A 14,563-nucleotide genomic window follows, 5' to 3' on the forward strand; every position below is an offset into this window, starting at 1 on the left:
TATATATATATATATATATATATATATATATATATATATATATAGTTTTTAAAAAATTACTGAGCTACACTATAGTTTTCCGACGAAAGGGGTGTCGTTTGACGCCCCTTGGGTGCATGTGGCTCCGCCGCTGTACATCACACCCTTTTGGGATGCGGTCCTTCCTCGAATCCTGCGTAAAGGTGAGATGCTTCGTACATCGGGCTATCCTATTTTATAGTGATAGTATAAATAATTTTTAGTACAATTTAACTGGTTATAGCAGGTTCTGCACTATTTTTTAAGTTAGCTTATAGTAATACTCCCCCTGTTCCAGTTTATGTGAACCTATTCCCTTTTTGGTCCGTTCCAAAAAGAATAACGCCTTTCTAAATTTGGAAACTATTTAGCTTAAACTTACAATTCTACCCTTAATGAGAAGCTTTTATAACCACACAAATACTCTGGGCCCCTTTTTAACTTGTTTAGTACCACAAATTTCAAAAGTCTTCATTTTTTCTTAAACTCCGTACCCAGTCAAACAGGTTCACATAAATTGAAATATGAAGAGTTACCTATAGTTGATAATTAATATGAAGAGGTTACACAACTTAAAGACTTTCTTCTTTATGTCACTTGTACTGTGTTAGGTTTACAATTTTGGGAACATATAATGTTTTGATGTCTATGAGGTTGTAGTTCAATGTTTTTACGGCAAAAGAAATGGTCTTTCTATGACAGTCTAAAGAATTTTCGATTGGTGCAATTTAACTAGTTATAACGGGTTCTCGCTCATTTCAGGCTATTGTATTATACTTAATGCCTATAGTTGTAGGTCCGATTTACCTGACTAATAACGTAAAAGAGTCAATACCTTATCCGTGGTAGAACTTAAACTCTGTCTTCCTTATGTAACTTGTAATGTGTTAGGTTTACAATTTTGGCGTTCGTGGAGGATAAGATGCGGGAGGCGAGGTTGAAATGATTTGGGCATATTAAGAGGAGAAGCACAGGAGCCCCTGTTCGAAGGTGTGAGAGGTTAGGGGTGGTTTTGAGGAGGGGTAGAGGTAGGCCAAAGAAGTCTTGGGGAAAATGATTAGGCGGGACATGGCGCAGCTGGAGCTTAGTGAGGATATGACCCTTGATAGGAGGGTGTGGCGGTCGAGGATTAAGGTAGTAGGTTAGTAGGTAGTCGAGCGTTCTCCGTATATCTGCTCAGCTCGATAGCATTAGTGTTAATATGATATCCCTTTATTCTTAGATTGTTATTAGTACTTGTGTTCACTTGCTTTCTTGGTTTTGGTCTTCTTGTTTTATCTTGTTGTTATTACTACCTATTGCCGTTACTTTTTTTATTATTTCTTTAGCCGAGGGTTTATCGGAAACAACCTCTCTGCCCTTCTAGGATAGGGGTAAGTCTGCGTACATCTTACCCTCCCCGGACCCCATTCGTGGGAACTCACTGGGTTTTTGTTGTAGTATAATGTTTTGATGTCTACGAGGTTGTAGTTCAATTTTTTTGCGGCAAAAGAAATGGTCTTTCTATGACAGTCTAAAGAATTTTCTATTAGTGCAATTTAACTGGTTATAGCAGGTTCTCACTCTATATTTCAGGCTATCACATCATACTTAATGCCTATAGTTGTAGGTCAGTTTTACCTGACTAAAAATGTAAAAAATCAATACATTATCCATGGCTAGATCTTAAACTATTTCTTCCTTATGTAACTTGTAATGTGTTAGGTTTACAATTTTGGGAACTTATAATGTTCAGATGTCTACGAGGTTGTAGTTCAATCTTTTTGCGGCAAAAGAAATGGTCTTTCTGTGACGGTCTAAAGAATTTTCTATTAGTGCAATTTAACTGGTTATAGCAGGTTCTCGCTCTATATTTCAGGCAATCATATCATACTTAATGCCTATAGTTGTAGGTCAGTTTTACCTGACTAAAAATGTTAAATATCTATACATTATCCGTGGCTAGAACTTAAACTCTTTCTTCCTTATGTAACTTGTAATGTGTTATGTTTACAAATTTGGGAACTTATAAGTTCGACAAATTTGCTGTCGAACTTAATTCAGTGCTAATTTTCGCTTGTAAGCTCTTCTTTTAACTAAAGGATAGAGTTATGAATATTGTGAAGTAAAGATATTGAGAAATATGAGATGAAATGCACAAAGCGGAAAATTATATGTGGAAAACAGTGTATTGTTGCCTTGAGAGTATAGCAAAGAAACGGTATGTTGTAGTTATTAGTATAGAATCTCTTCGCTCTTGTTTAACAATTCATCTCTGCAATTATCTATTAAGCAAACATTAATATCTTGATCCTTCATTGTTGTTGATCATTTGAAGTTATCAAATAGGCCAGTGGTCAAACTTAACAAACTTAATACATACTTCCTTTGTTTGAATTAAAAGCTTTCGAGACAGCAAATAAATGTATAAAGATGAAATGGTTTGAATGACTTGAAGATAGGGGCGGAGCTAGGTTGGCGGAAGGAGGTTTAGCTCAACCCTGTTCGCCCGAAAATTACACTGTGTATATAAGTCAATTTATTTTCCCATGTATATATATTAGATGTTGAATCCCTTAGCTTCTTCACGTGTTTACTTTTTTTATTTTCTGAATCCCTCGGTGAAAATCCTGTTTCGGTTGAAGAGTGATAAACTTTTTAAATGGACTAATTGTTTAGGAACAAGCTTCTTTTTTGTTGGCGTCTCCTCTGACAACTATTTATATATGCCTTGTAGTTAGGAATGGCCAGTGCACTAGAAACTCTTTGCGGGCAGGCTTTTGGAGCTAAGCAATACCAAAGACTTGGTACTCAAACATACACTGCCATTTTTTCTCTCTTCATTGTTTGCATTCCCCTCACAATCTTATGGATGTATATGGGAAGATTGCTTACCTTCGTCGGCCAAGATCCTCAGATTTCTCATGAAGCTGGAAAATTCATTAAGTGGCTGATTCCTGCTCTCTTTGCTTATGCAAATCTTCATCCGCTTATTCGGTACTATCAAATGCAAAGTATGATTGTTCCCATGCTTGTAAGCTCCTGCATAACAATATGCTTCCACATACCGCTGTCTTGGATGCTAGTGTTTCGCTCTGGCTTTGGTAATATTGGCGCGGCAATAGCTATTGGTATATCGATGTGGTTGAATGTCATAATCCTTGCTTCATACATGAAGCTGTCTCCCGCTTGTGCAAAAACACGCGCACCAATGTCTTGGGAGATCGTCAAGGGAATGAGAGAGTTTTTTCAGTTTGCTATCCCTTCTGCAATCATGATTTGGTACTTCAACTCCCTCGTCCACTCATTTTAAGAATTTAAATACACTTTTTGATCGTGTGTCTTTCTACGAAATTTATGTACGTGTTGTATTTTCGTAGTCTTGAGTGGTGGTCATTTGAGCTGCTCATCTTGCTATCAGGCCTATTGCCAAATCCACAACTTGAAACTTCAGTTCTGTCTATATGGTATGTTTTTCATCTCGCTCTCGAGTGAGTAAACTCAGTTAGTAATAGATTCATGAAATCCAAGATTTTGCTAATCTTTTGGGAATTTTATAATGCAGCCTGAGCACCATTTCTACGCTTTATGCAATACCATTTGGTCTCGCTGGTGCTGTAAGGTTTGTCTAAGTGTTTAATCCAACTTTCCACTTCCATGTGGTTTGTTTCTCAAATATCTGCTTAATCATTGACTTCCTGTTTACTTTCAGCATTAGAGTATCTAATCAATTAGGAGCTGGAAATCCTCAAGGAGCTCGCGTATCTGTGCTTTCTGCAATGCTCATCGCGGCCACAGAGACAATACTCGTAAGCACAACTGTCTTTGCTTGTCGAAACGTATTTGGCTACATTTTCAGCAACGAGAAGGAAGTCGTGGACTATGTCGCAAACATGGCCCCTCTTCTATGTCTATCGGTCATAACTGACAGCTTGCAAGGAACTCTTTCAGGTTAGACTTTTTCCACATCATATTACTACACTTAAGGTAACAAATATCAACGACGGAGCCACATTTACCAAAAAGGGGGTTCAACTGAATCTCCTTTGCCGGAAAATTGCACTATGTATATATTGTTGAATCTTGAAGGGGAGCCTTGGCGTAACTGGTAAAGTTGCTTCCATGTGACCAGGAGGTCACGGGTTCGAGCCGTGCAAACAGCCTCTTGCAGAAATGCAGGGTAAGACTGCGTACGACAAACCCTTGTGGTCCGGCCCTTCCCCGGACTTCGCGCATAGCGGGAGCTTAGTGCACCGGGCCGCCCTTTTTATATATTGTTGAATCCGCCACTATTAGATACATGACAAGAACAAGCGTATGACTAATTGTGGCTTTATGCATATTATAGGTGTTGCGAGGGGATGTGGTTGGCAGCATATCGGAGCCTATGTCAATCTTGCTTCATTTTACCTTTGTGGAATTCCTATAGCTGCTTCATTAGCTTTCTGGCTTAACTTTCGGGGAAAAGGCCTGTGGATCGGCGTACTTTCGGGTGCTGCTGTGCAATCTATTCTACTATCTGTGATAACATGCTGCACAAATTGGAAAAAACAAGCTGCAATGGCAAGGGAGAGGCTTCATGAACCATCTATTGATGACAGGTTGATGTAAATGAGAGGCCTATAAATGAATTGTACTTCTCTTATTGAAGTCTAGAACAGGTTACAAAATGCTGAACTAAAAGAATAGAGAGAGGATCCAATTTTCCCGTTCTGTCCTCTAAAGTTTTGTACTTTAATTTGTATGTTCTCTAAATCTGCATAATCAAAGTTGAGTTCTTTTTCTTCTTTTGTCACATTGATTGATATGAGTTGAGCTTAAATGAAGAAGTAAGGATTTGTATAGCTGATCTTAACTTGTTTGTATTGAGGCGTAGTTCTTGTTTTGTCATGTTGATGTAAATTTGGGCAATTTATTGTCAAGCATGAATGTCACATGAGGCATTAAACAATTGCCACACTTTAGTTAGGGAAGCCCGGGGCACAAGGTATCTTGCGTTCGCGCAGGGTCCGAGGAAGGGCCGCACCCTAAAGGCTGCGGGGTGGCAAACTGGTGGGCTGTGTTGGTTATGGGCGGGGCGAAAACCGGATAAATTGTCCGAACCGATCCACATTTAATATGGATAGTTAAACCCATTAGTTATCCACTGTTTATTCATTTTCTAAGTGGATAATATGGTTTTTATCCATATTGAACCTGTTTTCTAAAAGTTTGTTATCCAACCCATTTTATTTTTAATGGATAATATAGGTGGATAACTGTTTTATTTTAACTATTGCCACCACTAGCTGTGATGTAGACGGTTTACCCTAAAGTAAGTATTAATGGTTGCTTCTACGATTTGAACCACTGACGTATAGGTCACACAGAGATAATTTCGTTACTACAATGTACCCATCAATTGCTACACTTTAGTTGGCACTAATATGTTTTGTTCCTTAAAAATTGTTGATTAACTTGATAAAGACGACCATATTTTTAAATGGACAATAATAGGCACATTAGCTACCAGTTTCAGATTTAAAAGATAATAGAGATATATTTTAATGGAACAAAAGTTTTTTTTTTTTATATAAAAATAAGAAGGGAAAAAAAAGCTAATACTTGAAGGAATAACTCATAATTGTGGGATTTTACAACAAAATAGAAACATACAGAAAAAAAGTAATTTAAACTTCAGCTAGAATAGCAATTATCATAATATGGTGCAATTATAAATTTACAGTTTTCAAAAAATGTACACCAGTAATAAGGGGGGAACTTTTTTTTTTTTTTTTTTTTCAATTAGGACAAGAAACGAGAAAATGACGAAAATAGTTCATTGCTTTTGAGATAAGTTTAAAATAGTCCCTTATATTTATAAGCAATTTTGATCTTATAAATTCGCCAAAATATATTTTGTTTTGTATCGCATTTATTAAATACGACTTACAGAATACTATTTATAAACACATCGACAGAATACATTATAAACGCATCGGTTGAATGCGATTTATAAACGCATTCGTTTTAACGGCGTCGTGTAATTCTTCCAGCGATTGATAATAAAACCCAACCGTGTTCTTCCGCCTCAACTCTTCTGCAAATAGTGTAGCAGTTTTTGCCATTTAAATTTTAGGGGAGAGAAAAGAGAAATGGGGAAAGCAGCAAAAGAGCAACTGAATAGCTCTAAATGAACATCTCAATACCATTCATGAAACTCTTCAGGTTTAATTATATAGTAACTCCTTTAATTTTCTTTTTTTCGCATTCCTTATTATATTTGTATCGCGTGATTTATGAATTTTTTTTTTTTTTTGCTTTATAGGTATTGAATCAAACACCATCATCGTCACTTGAAAGAGTAAGCTGGAAAGAAGTAATTCAAATGGGTGAACAGCTTTATAAACAAGCTACTGTGGGTCAATCTTTTTCTTTTTCTCTCTAATATATTTAATTTTGCTGCTTAAATTTCCAATTTATATATATGCCAGCTTTGTGCTTATATTTGGTTTTGATGAAACGACGTTACCTCCAAATTTATGTTTATATGCAAGTTATATTTTCTATTAAATAAAATAATGCAATTTTTGCTTAAATATGTATGAATGTAAGGTGAAGGTTGATTTTGAAAGTTCTCTTTCCTTCTTGAGCATTTTTTACTATCTTGTAATGTTGTGATGAGCTTTCTTTTACCTAATATCCTTTTCATTGTAGATGATATTATAGAGTAAGGTTGATACTTATTAAAAAATTTCGGGCATCAACACGATAGAGATAGATATATGAAAGCTCAGTACATTAGACATAATTCTGATGATAAATGATCCATTAAAGTGGTTAGAGTATAACTTCTGATGTGTGGGTTAGGTGCACGGGACGAGACGCAGACAAAAGCTTGGTATTTAAGTGGAGAAGGTAGAGAGACGAGCCCATTATCCACCAAGTTTCGAACCGTGTGCCAGTGGCCTGGATTTCTCGGTTAGCCAAAAAAAAGAAAAACATGATCCACTAAAGTTACGGCTGCAAAGATATCAACCCAACAAGATATGGTGCAAACTGAGTTCTAGATCAGGTGTCTTTACATGTAATAAGTCTTTGTTTTACAATGAGAGGCATGGACGGTATCTGTTTCCACATAAGAGAATCTATTTAAGTCATTGTCAATTCGGTGTTGTGTGTATATGTTTGATAGTGAAGCATAAGCAGTTATATGTGGTAGTTAAGCTAATAGAGACTATCCATAAAAGAGGAAGAAACATTGATTTGGTTATCAGAAACCTATACTACAAGAAGAATGGTGTGACTTAGATGTGATTAAACAAAAGTATCATCTTTAAATGCTTAGATGTTTCACCTTTTGTCTGGGACGACACTTACAATGTCTCACTTATACATTTAAATGAATGTCATATGTTCTGCTAATGATAGAGAAGGGTCTTTTTGGATTGGGGCATGATACAAGCTTTGCACTGTACCTGTTTAAAAGAATATTAATCAACTTTTTGTCATGCACTCGCCCCTATCCAATGAAAGTTCTTTGGCAACTTGGACCTGTGGTTGGCCGAGAATTAGTGAATTTGTTTGATTAAATCTAAAAACTGTAGTATATAGCTTCCGTGGTCTTTCTTCCTATCATAGAAATTCGTAGATATGCATTCCCAGGATTCGGGGGGGGGGGGGGGAGGGGGGGGGAGGGCTGGGGTTCCAATTTTGATTAACGGATAATTGTAAGTTTCAGGCATTTACCTTGGAGATAATATTGGTAGTTGACAATTATTTTTCTTTTTGATGCAGTTGGAATGCTTTGGACTGGAGAGACTCCAGAGGTTAAAGCACTCGAGGAGAACATGGCTTCATATTTTAATATGTTGCAAGGGCTTCTTCTGCTCTCCCACTCAAGTACAGTGGGCGCAGGACCTACCCTGGCTTCTAGCATTCATGCATCCATTAAGTCAGTTGTTGATAGCAGTTTCATGTTGATGAAAGAGTCTGTGTCCTCGTATGGTACTCTCCTTCTCTCTCTATATATCTATCTATCTATATGTATGTGTTTGTGTGTGTGTATATATTCATTTATTTATTTATTTATCAATTTCCAAGCCCAAGTCCATGAACATATGAAAATCTTACAAGTAATAATATTAGGAAGTGTTAATATCTGAAATGGATAAAAGGTGAAGTCATCATATTTCTTTGGGGAAGTGCTTATCTTTTCTTTTTTTATGCATATGTGGCACATCAGCATTTATCATACAAACAAAAAGGTCATACTAGCCTGCCTTATTTGGGGTAGCTTGTTGGAAATTATGAGCCAACTTATCTAAGTGCTGTGAAAGAGCTTATTGCCCCAAAGGTACTGAAAATTGCCTAACAGTTGAACATCTATACTTGTGTATCCAGATGCTGTTTCGCTGATGTGCTTTGCCAAAATTTCAAAAAATGGATAAAGATTACATGCGTGAAACACCCCCTCCACAAAACATAGAAAAGGGAGGCAGAAGGAAAATCAGATAATGGTATATCTTGCAAAAATAAAATGGAAGAAAGAACCCCTTTCTGCCAATACCAACACCTCAAAAGAAACAGGGAAAGAGAGAAGTTCTATAATGGAAGAAGACCATGTAAATGAGGTGATAGCATTTCATGTGCTGGGGTATAAAACATCCTGATGAAAGTAATATTTTACAAACCTTCTCTCTGTGGAACGGTTGGGAGGAGAGTTCGCGATGTGCCAGGTGCAGAACACACACAGGTGCAGAATACAGTAGGAGAACTGCAATGAGTGTTAACCAATAGGCTAAGCATAGATCTACAGCCCTAAGGATGTGTGAGAATGCACGTGAGAAAATATTATTGATTAATATTGACTTGTGTTTAACACGATACAATGAGCTCTATATATACACACATAACATATCCTACTCCTAATACATATTGGAATAGGGTTATTTACTCCTAATTACATGACTATTCTAACACTCCCCCTCAAGCTGGTGCATATAAATCATATGTACCGAGCTTGTTACATATGTAGATAATACGAGGACCAGTGAGGGACTTGGTGAAAATATCTGCAAGCTGATCATTCGACTTCACAAACTTTGTAGCAATATCTCCCGAGAGTATCTTTTCTCTAACAAAGTGACAGTCAATCTCAATGTGTTTAGTTCTCTCATGGAACACTGGATTTGACGCAATATGAAGAGCAGCTTGATTATCACACACAAGTCCCATCTGACTAATCTCACCAAATTTCAACTCCTTGAGCAACTGTTTGATCCAAACTAGCTCACATGTCGCCATAGCCATCGCTCGATATTCTGCTTCTGCACTAGACCGAGCAACCACATTCTGTTTCTTGCTCTTCCAGGACACCAAATTTCCTCCTACTAAGACACAATATCCAAACGTAGAACGTCTATCAGAAGTGATCCTGCCCAATCAACATCCGAGTATCCAACGATCTGCTCATGGCCTCGATCCTCAAACAATAAACCTTTGCCTGGAGCTGATTTTATATACCGAAGAATGCGAACAACTGCATCCCAATGACTATCACACGGAGAATCCATAAACTGACTCACAACACTCACAGAAAAGGAAATGTCAGGTCTTGTCACTGTAAGGTAATTTAATTTACCAACCAACCGTCTATATCGTGTAGGATCGCTAAGAGGCTCCCCCTGTCCTGGCAGAAGTTTAGAATTCGGATCCATCGGGGTGTCAACAGGTCTACAACCTGTCATTCCTGTCTCCTCAAGAATATCTAAGGCATACTTTCGTTGTGAGATCACAATACCTGAGCTAGACTGAGCGACCTCAATACCCAGAAAATATTTTAGTTTGCCCAGATCCTTAGTCTGAAAGTGTTGAAAGAGATGTTGCTTCAATTTAGTAATACCATCCTGGTCATTGCCGGTAATAACAATGTCGTCAACATAGGCCACCAGATAAATACAGAGACTCGAAGCAGAATGCCGATAGAATACAGAGTGATCAGCTTCACTCCGAATCATGCTAAATTCCTGGATAACTGTGCTGAACTTACCAAACCAGGCTCGAGGAGACTGCTTTAGACCGTAAAGTGACCGGCGCAAGCGGAGACTCCCCCTGAGCAACAAACCCAGGTGGTTGCTCCATATAAACTTCATCCTCAAGGTCACCGTGTAAAAAAGCATTCTTAATGTCCAGCTGATAGAGGGACCAATGGCGAACAGCAGCCATGGATAGAAAAAGGCGGACTGATGCTATCTTAGCCACGGGAGAGAAGGTATCACTGTAATCGAGCCCAAATATCTGAGTATATCCCTTGGTAACAAGACGAGCCTTAAGACGATCAACCTTACCATCCGGACCAACCTTGACTGCATACACCCAACGACAACCAACAGTAGATTTACCTGAAGGAAGAGGGACGAGCTCCCAAGTACCACTCGTATGTAAAGCAGACATCTCGTCAATCATAGCCTGTCGCCATCCTGGATGAGACAATGCTTCACCTGTAGACTTAGGGATGGAAACAGAGGGCAAAGAAGATAGAAAAGCATAATAGGGTGATGATAAACGATGATAACTCAAACCGACATAATGAGGATTAGGATTAAGGGTGGTCCGTATACCTTTCCGAAGTGCAATCGGTGTACTAGGAAGAGACAAGTCCGCAGTAGGAGCAGGGTCAGGTGCAGGACGTGAATCAGCTGGGCCTGATGCTGGGTGCGGACGACGATGATATGTCAAAAGTGGTGTTCCTGTGGCATGGAGTCTAGAAGGAGCCACACTAGACTCCTCAACGGTTGGAACGGGTAAGACTTCCGTAGCGGAAGGTGAAGGAGGAGCTATAGTAGACTCGGGTAAGACTCCTGTGGCGAAAGGTGAAAGAGGAGCTATAGTAGACGCCTTAAAGGTCGGTATAGGTAAGACCTCAGATATATCAAGGTGGTTAGAATGTTCAGAAGAGGTAAAGAAAGGTTTGGACTCAAAAAATGTGACGTCAGAGGACATAAAGTACCTACGAAGATCAGGTGAGTAACAACGATATCCTTTCTGAACACGAGAATAACCAAGGAAGACACACTTGAGAGCACGAGGAGCTAACTTATCTTTCCCAGGGGCTAAGTTATATAACACATAACATATCCTACTCCTAATACATATTGGATTAGGGTTATTTACTCCTAATTATATGACTATTCTAACAGGATGCAACTTTTTTTTTAGTTATTGTCGGCGTAAGATGTTTTCATCCGCACCCTATAGTGTGGCCTAGTGGTCAATGAGATGGGTTGAGAACCATGAGGTCTTAGGTTCAAATCCCAATGGAGGCAAAAAATACTACTCCCTCCGTTCCAATTTATGTGAACCTGTTTGACTGGGCACGGAGTTTAAGAAAAAGTGAAGACTTGGAATTTGTGGTCCTAAACAAGTGAAATAGGGGCCAAGTATTTGTGTGGTTATAAAAGCTTCTCATTAAGGGTAGAATTGTAAGTTTAAGTTGAATTGTTACCAAATTTGGAAAGGGGTCATTCTTTTTGTAACAGACTAAAAACGAAATAGATTCACATAAATTGGAACAGAGGGAGTAGGTGATTCTTCCCATCTGTCCAAGCTTGGTTGACAGAATTACCTGGTATATGTTGCTGGTGGGCAGGTAACCCGTGGAATTAGTCAAGGTGTGCGCAAGCTGGCTTGGCACCACGGTCACCCAAAAAAAAGGATGTTTTCATCCAAAATATTGTATAGTTTGAGACGAAGAAACACTTACAAAGTTACCAAAGATTATGGTCCTGATTGTAAAGACATAAAAACGTCATGAAATCATTTTTGGTCTTTGGTTGGTTAAAGTGACGGAGACTTTCTCCATGGAATATCTTGTACGATGAGGGAAAATAACTGAACTTCAAAGGGATTAGTTATTTTCCACTACAATTATCTTTATATATCTTTCACTCTGTTTTATGATTAATTGATTATCAGCAAATACTACCTCGCCTCCCAAATGCCACGCCAACTCTCCATGACTGTCACCTATCACCAACACTGTGTCTCTCCCAGATACTGTAGGAAGATTTTGGCAATTGTTTTACAGACAACATTTTTGCTTCTTACCAAGTGGACCCTATTCAGTTGATATGATTTTCTCTGTGCTATTTGAAGTAAATTTTGCTCTAGTTTCGGCTGTTAATTTTATTCATCACGTTTATCTTCGCCTTCTAGTTGTGGCATATTGCCTTTCAGGTTCATTCATCACATGTATCTTCTGCATCTAGTTCTTGCATATTGATTTTCTTTAACAGCTTGTATTATTCATAACCAACCGTATTTGCTGCCCAAAATGGATGTGCAGGATCTGACAACAAAAAAACAGAAATTATCGATCCCACAGTTGGTGGGCACTGTCTGGGAAGCTTGTTCTGCTCTTAAGAAGACTCCAGCCACCAATATTACTGCTATAGGTCGAGCAATGACACAACTTGCCGTTTCCATGAAGGATGTACTTCGTGAAATGAATGAACTGAAGCCAGCATCATCTGATGTAGCAAACGAGTCTTCTGTTCAAGATTCTCCCGAAGGAGAAAGCAAATCCGATGATAGTGATGATTCATTTGGTGGTGATCTAGGCAATGATCTTTCTCCGGAGGAAATGAAAATTGCACGATTAACTACTGACGTGGTGTCTGAAACACTTGTGGTCATTAAAGAACTCATTCGCTCCATTACTAGCTTGCTAAAGCATGAAAGTTGCGCGGATAATGCTACTTTTGTAGCCTCTCTAGAGAGATTATTAAAACTTTCTCAAGAAATTGGATTGCAAGTTGATGAACTTGGAGCTTCTCTTTATCCTCCACAAGAAATTTCTGTGTTGAGGGCTGCTACGGAGAAGATTGCAAGTACTAGCGATGAAACTCAGCTGGAGTTGGAAAAACTTAAAGGATGTTCTGAAGATTTTGTGAAAGCATGCACTGGTTTGCGGAGTTCATTGAAACGGCTAGAAGATGAATTAGATCACTCAGATGCAACTGATGCAATGTCTAAGATGGAAAACCTTGTTATCGAGTAATGTTAGTAAAGAAGGGGAAAGAGAAAGGGGAGGAGAAATAGATGCTTCTCAATGAGATTCTTAGTTTGTAGCTATGAGTATTGAGTAAAAAGAGTTTACTGTTAGTTTCATGTGTTTTTGGTTTTTGTGACCTTTTGCCATTATATGAATATAGAGTTGTAGATCGAAACTTGTAGCTTGATTCATTACTCATTCCATACCTGGAAGAATTGCAGGAAATTGTTTGATACTCCCTCCGGTTCACAATAAGTGTCCAATTTGCTTCTTTATTTTGGTTCAAAATAAGTGTCCAGTTACGTAATCAAGAAAGAATTCAATTTGTTTTTACAAAATAACCCCTATGTGCATATCCCTAGAAAGTTTTCTTACTCCTCACATTAAATATTTAATTAGGGGTAGTTTAGTCATAGTAGGTATTTTTGTATTGAATTTAATATTTTTTTAATGGGCGTGCTAAAAGCAAATTGGACACTTAGTGTACCGGAGGGAGTATCACTTATTCCTATTTTTTCTCAATGATATACGGAATCAAGACAATTTCATTTTAGCTGAATTTCGTGTAACTGTTCGTCTGAGGATTGAATGATAAGTTACACAGTATAAGTCCTTTGCATAATTTCTGTGGCTTGAAAGAAGATACTCCCTCCGTTTTAGTTTACGTGAACACACAAATTTTATGACTTGTTTAGGACCACCAAAGTTATAAGAGTTTCATTTTTTTTCTTAAACTCCGTGTCCAATCAAATAAGTTCACATAAATTGAAACATAGAGAGTATACACAAAAATAATACCCCATGATTTTTATTTTTTTTCACTCATATATTAATAAAAAGATCCATTAAAACGATTCCTAATACCTAGCTCCCCAACTAATGATGAAAGAAAGATACAAGCATATGCCAAATTCTACTCTTGCAAAACCCAAATTCACCATATTATAGCCTTAACAATCAGAGCAATTCTCGCTATGATACATAACAATAATTAGACATAACAATAGAAACATAAAACAAGCCCTTACAGATTTCACTTGCAGCAACAAAGAAACATTATAAAAATAACTATTATACCTTAATACAAAATACTCATATCAAAAATTCATGATAAACATTAAAAGTTCAATATTTTACATAATAATCGTCTGGGTATTTCTTCTTCTTTCCCCTTCTTACCAGGCTTAACTTCAACAGCTGAGCAAATGCTACTAGCATTTGTACCATTATATTTAACTTAGCTAAAGAACCAACTCAATAAAAAATTACACCTTTATAAAAAATACCCACATCAAAAATTCAAGAAAACCATTAAAAATGCAATCTTTTACATAATCATCATCTGTTTTCTTTTTTTTTTTTTTTTTAGGTTAAAAGGATTTTGTGGGTATTTCTTACCAGGCTCGCCTTCAACAGCTGAACCAACCAAGACTACTAGCATTTGCACCATTAACTTAGCTAAAGAACCAACTTTTTTTAGCTAAATCACCAACTCAATTAAAAACTACACCTTTATACAAAATACCAATATAA

General features: G+C 37.6%; 2 protein-coding genes across 2 annotated transcripts; both read left to right on the forward strand.

Annotated features, from left to right (window-relative positions):
* On the forward strand, window positions 2,639-4,846 carry LOC109235207 (protein DETOXIFICATION 12-like). Its single transcript, XM_019401217.1, has 5 exons — window positions 2,639-3,279; window positions 3,378-3,464; window positions 3,563-3,619; window positions 3,710-3,948; window positions 4,346-4,846. The coding sequence occupies exons 1-5, from the start codon at window positions 2,741-2,743 to the stop codon at window positions 4,606-4,608; spliced, it is 1,185 nt and encodes a 394-aa protein (XP_019256762.1). The 5' UTR covers window positions 2,639-2,740; the 3' UTR covers window positions 4,609-4,846.
* LOC109235834 lies at window positions 6,160-13,283 on the forward strand (the record flags this gene model as incomplete). The annotated part of the gene is made up of 5 exons (XM_019402084.1): window positions 6,160-6,204; window positions 6,305-6,398; window positions 7,774-7,983; window positions 8,970-8,982; window positions 12,334-13,283. Coding segments are annotated over 5 exons (1,065 nt in total), but the record flags the coding sequence as incomplete, so codon positions are not given.

Source organism: Nicotiana attenuata, chromosome 12, assembly GCF_001879085.1.
Source record: "Nicotiana attenuata strain UT chromosome 12, NIATTr2, whole genome shotgun sequence".
Taxonomy (NCBI): Eukaryota; Viridiplantae; Streptophyta; class Magnoliopsida; order Solanales; family Solanaceae; genus Nicotiana; species Nicotiana attenuata.

What these genes read in the sequence shown, in the direction of transcription:
- LOC109235207 (XM_019401217.1), top strand. Translation starts at nt 2,741, where the DNA reads ATGGCCAGTGCACTAGAAACTCTTTGCGGGCAGGCTTTTGGAGCTAAG. An exon ending in ACTTCAGTTCTGTCTATATG is followed by an intron (nt 3,465 to 3,562) that starts GTATGTTTTTCA and finishes TTTATAATGCAG; the next exon opens with CCTGAGCACCATTTCTACGC. An exon ending in GGTCTCGCTGGTGCTGTAAG is followed by an intron (nt 3,620 to 3,709) that starts GTTTGTCTAAGT and finishes GTTTACTTTCAG; the next exon opens with CATTAGAGTATCTAATCAAT.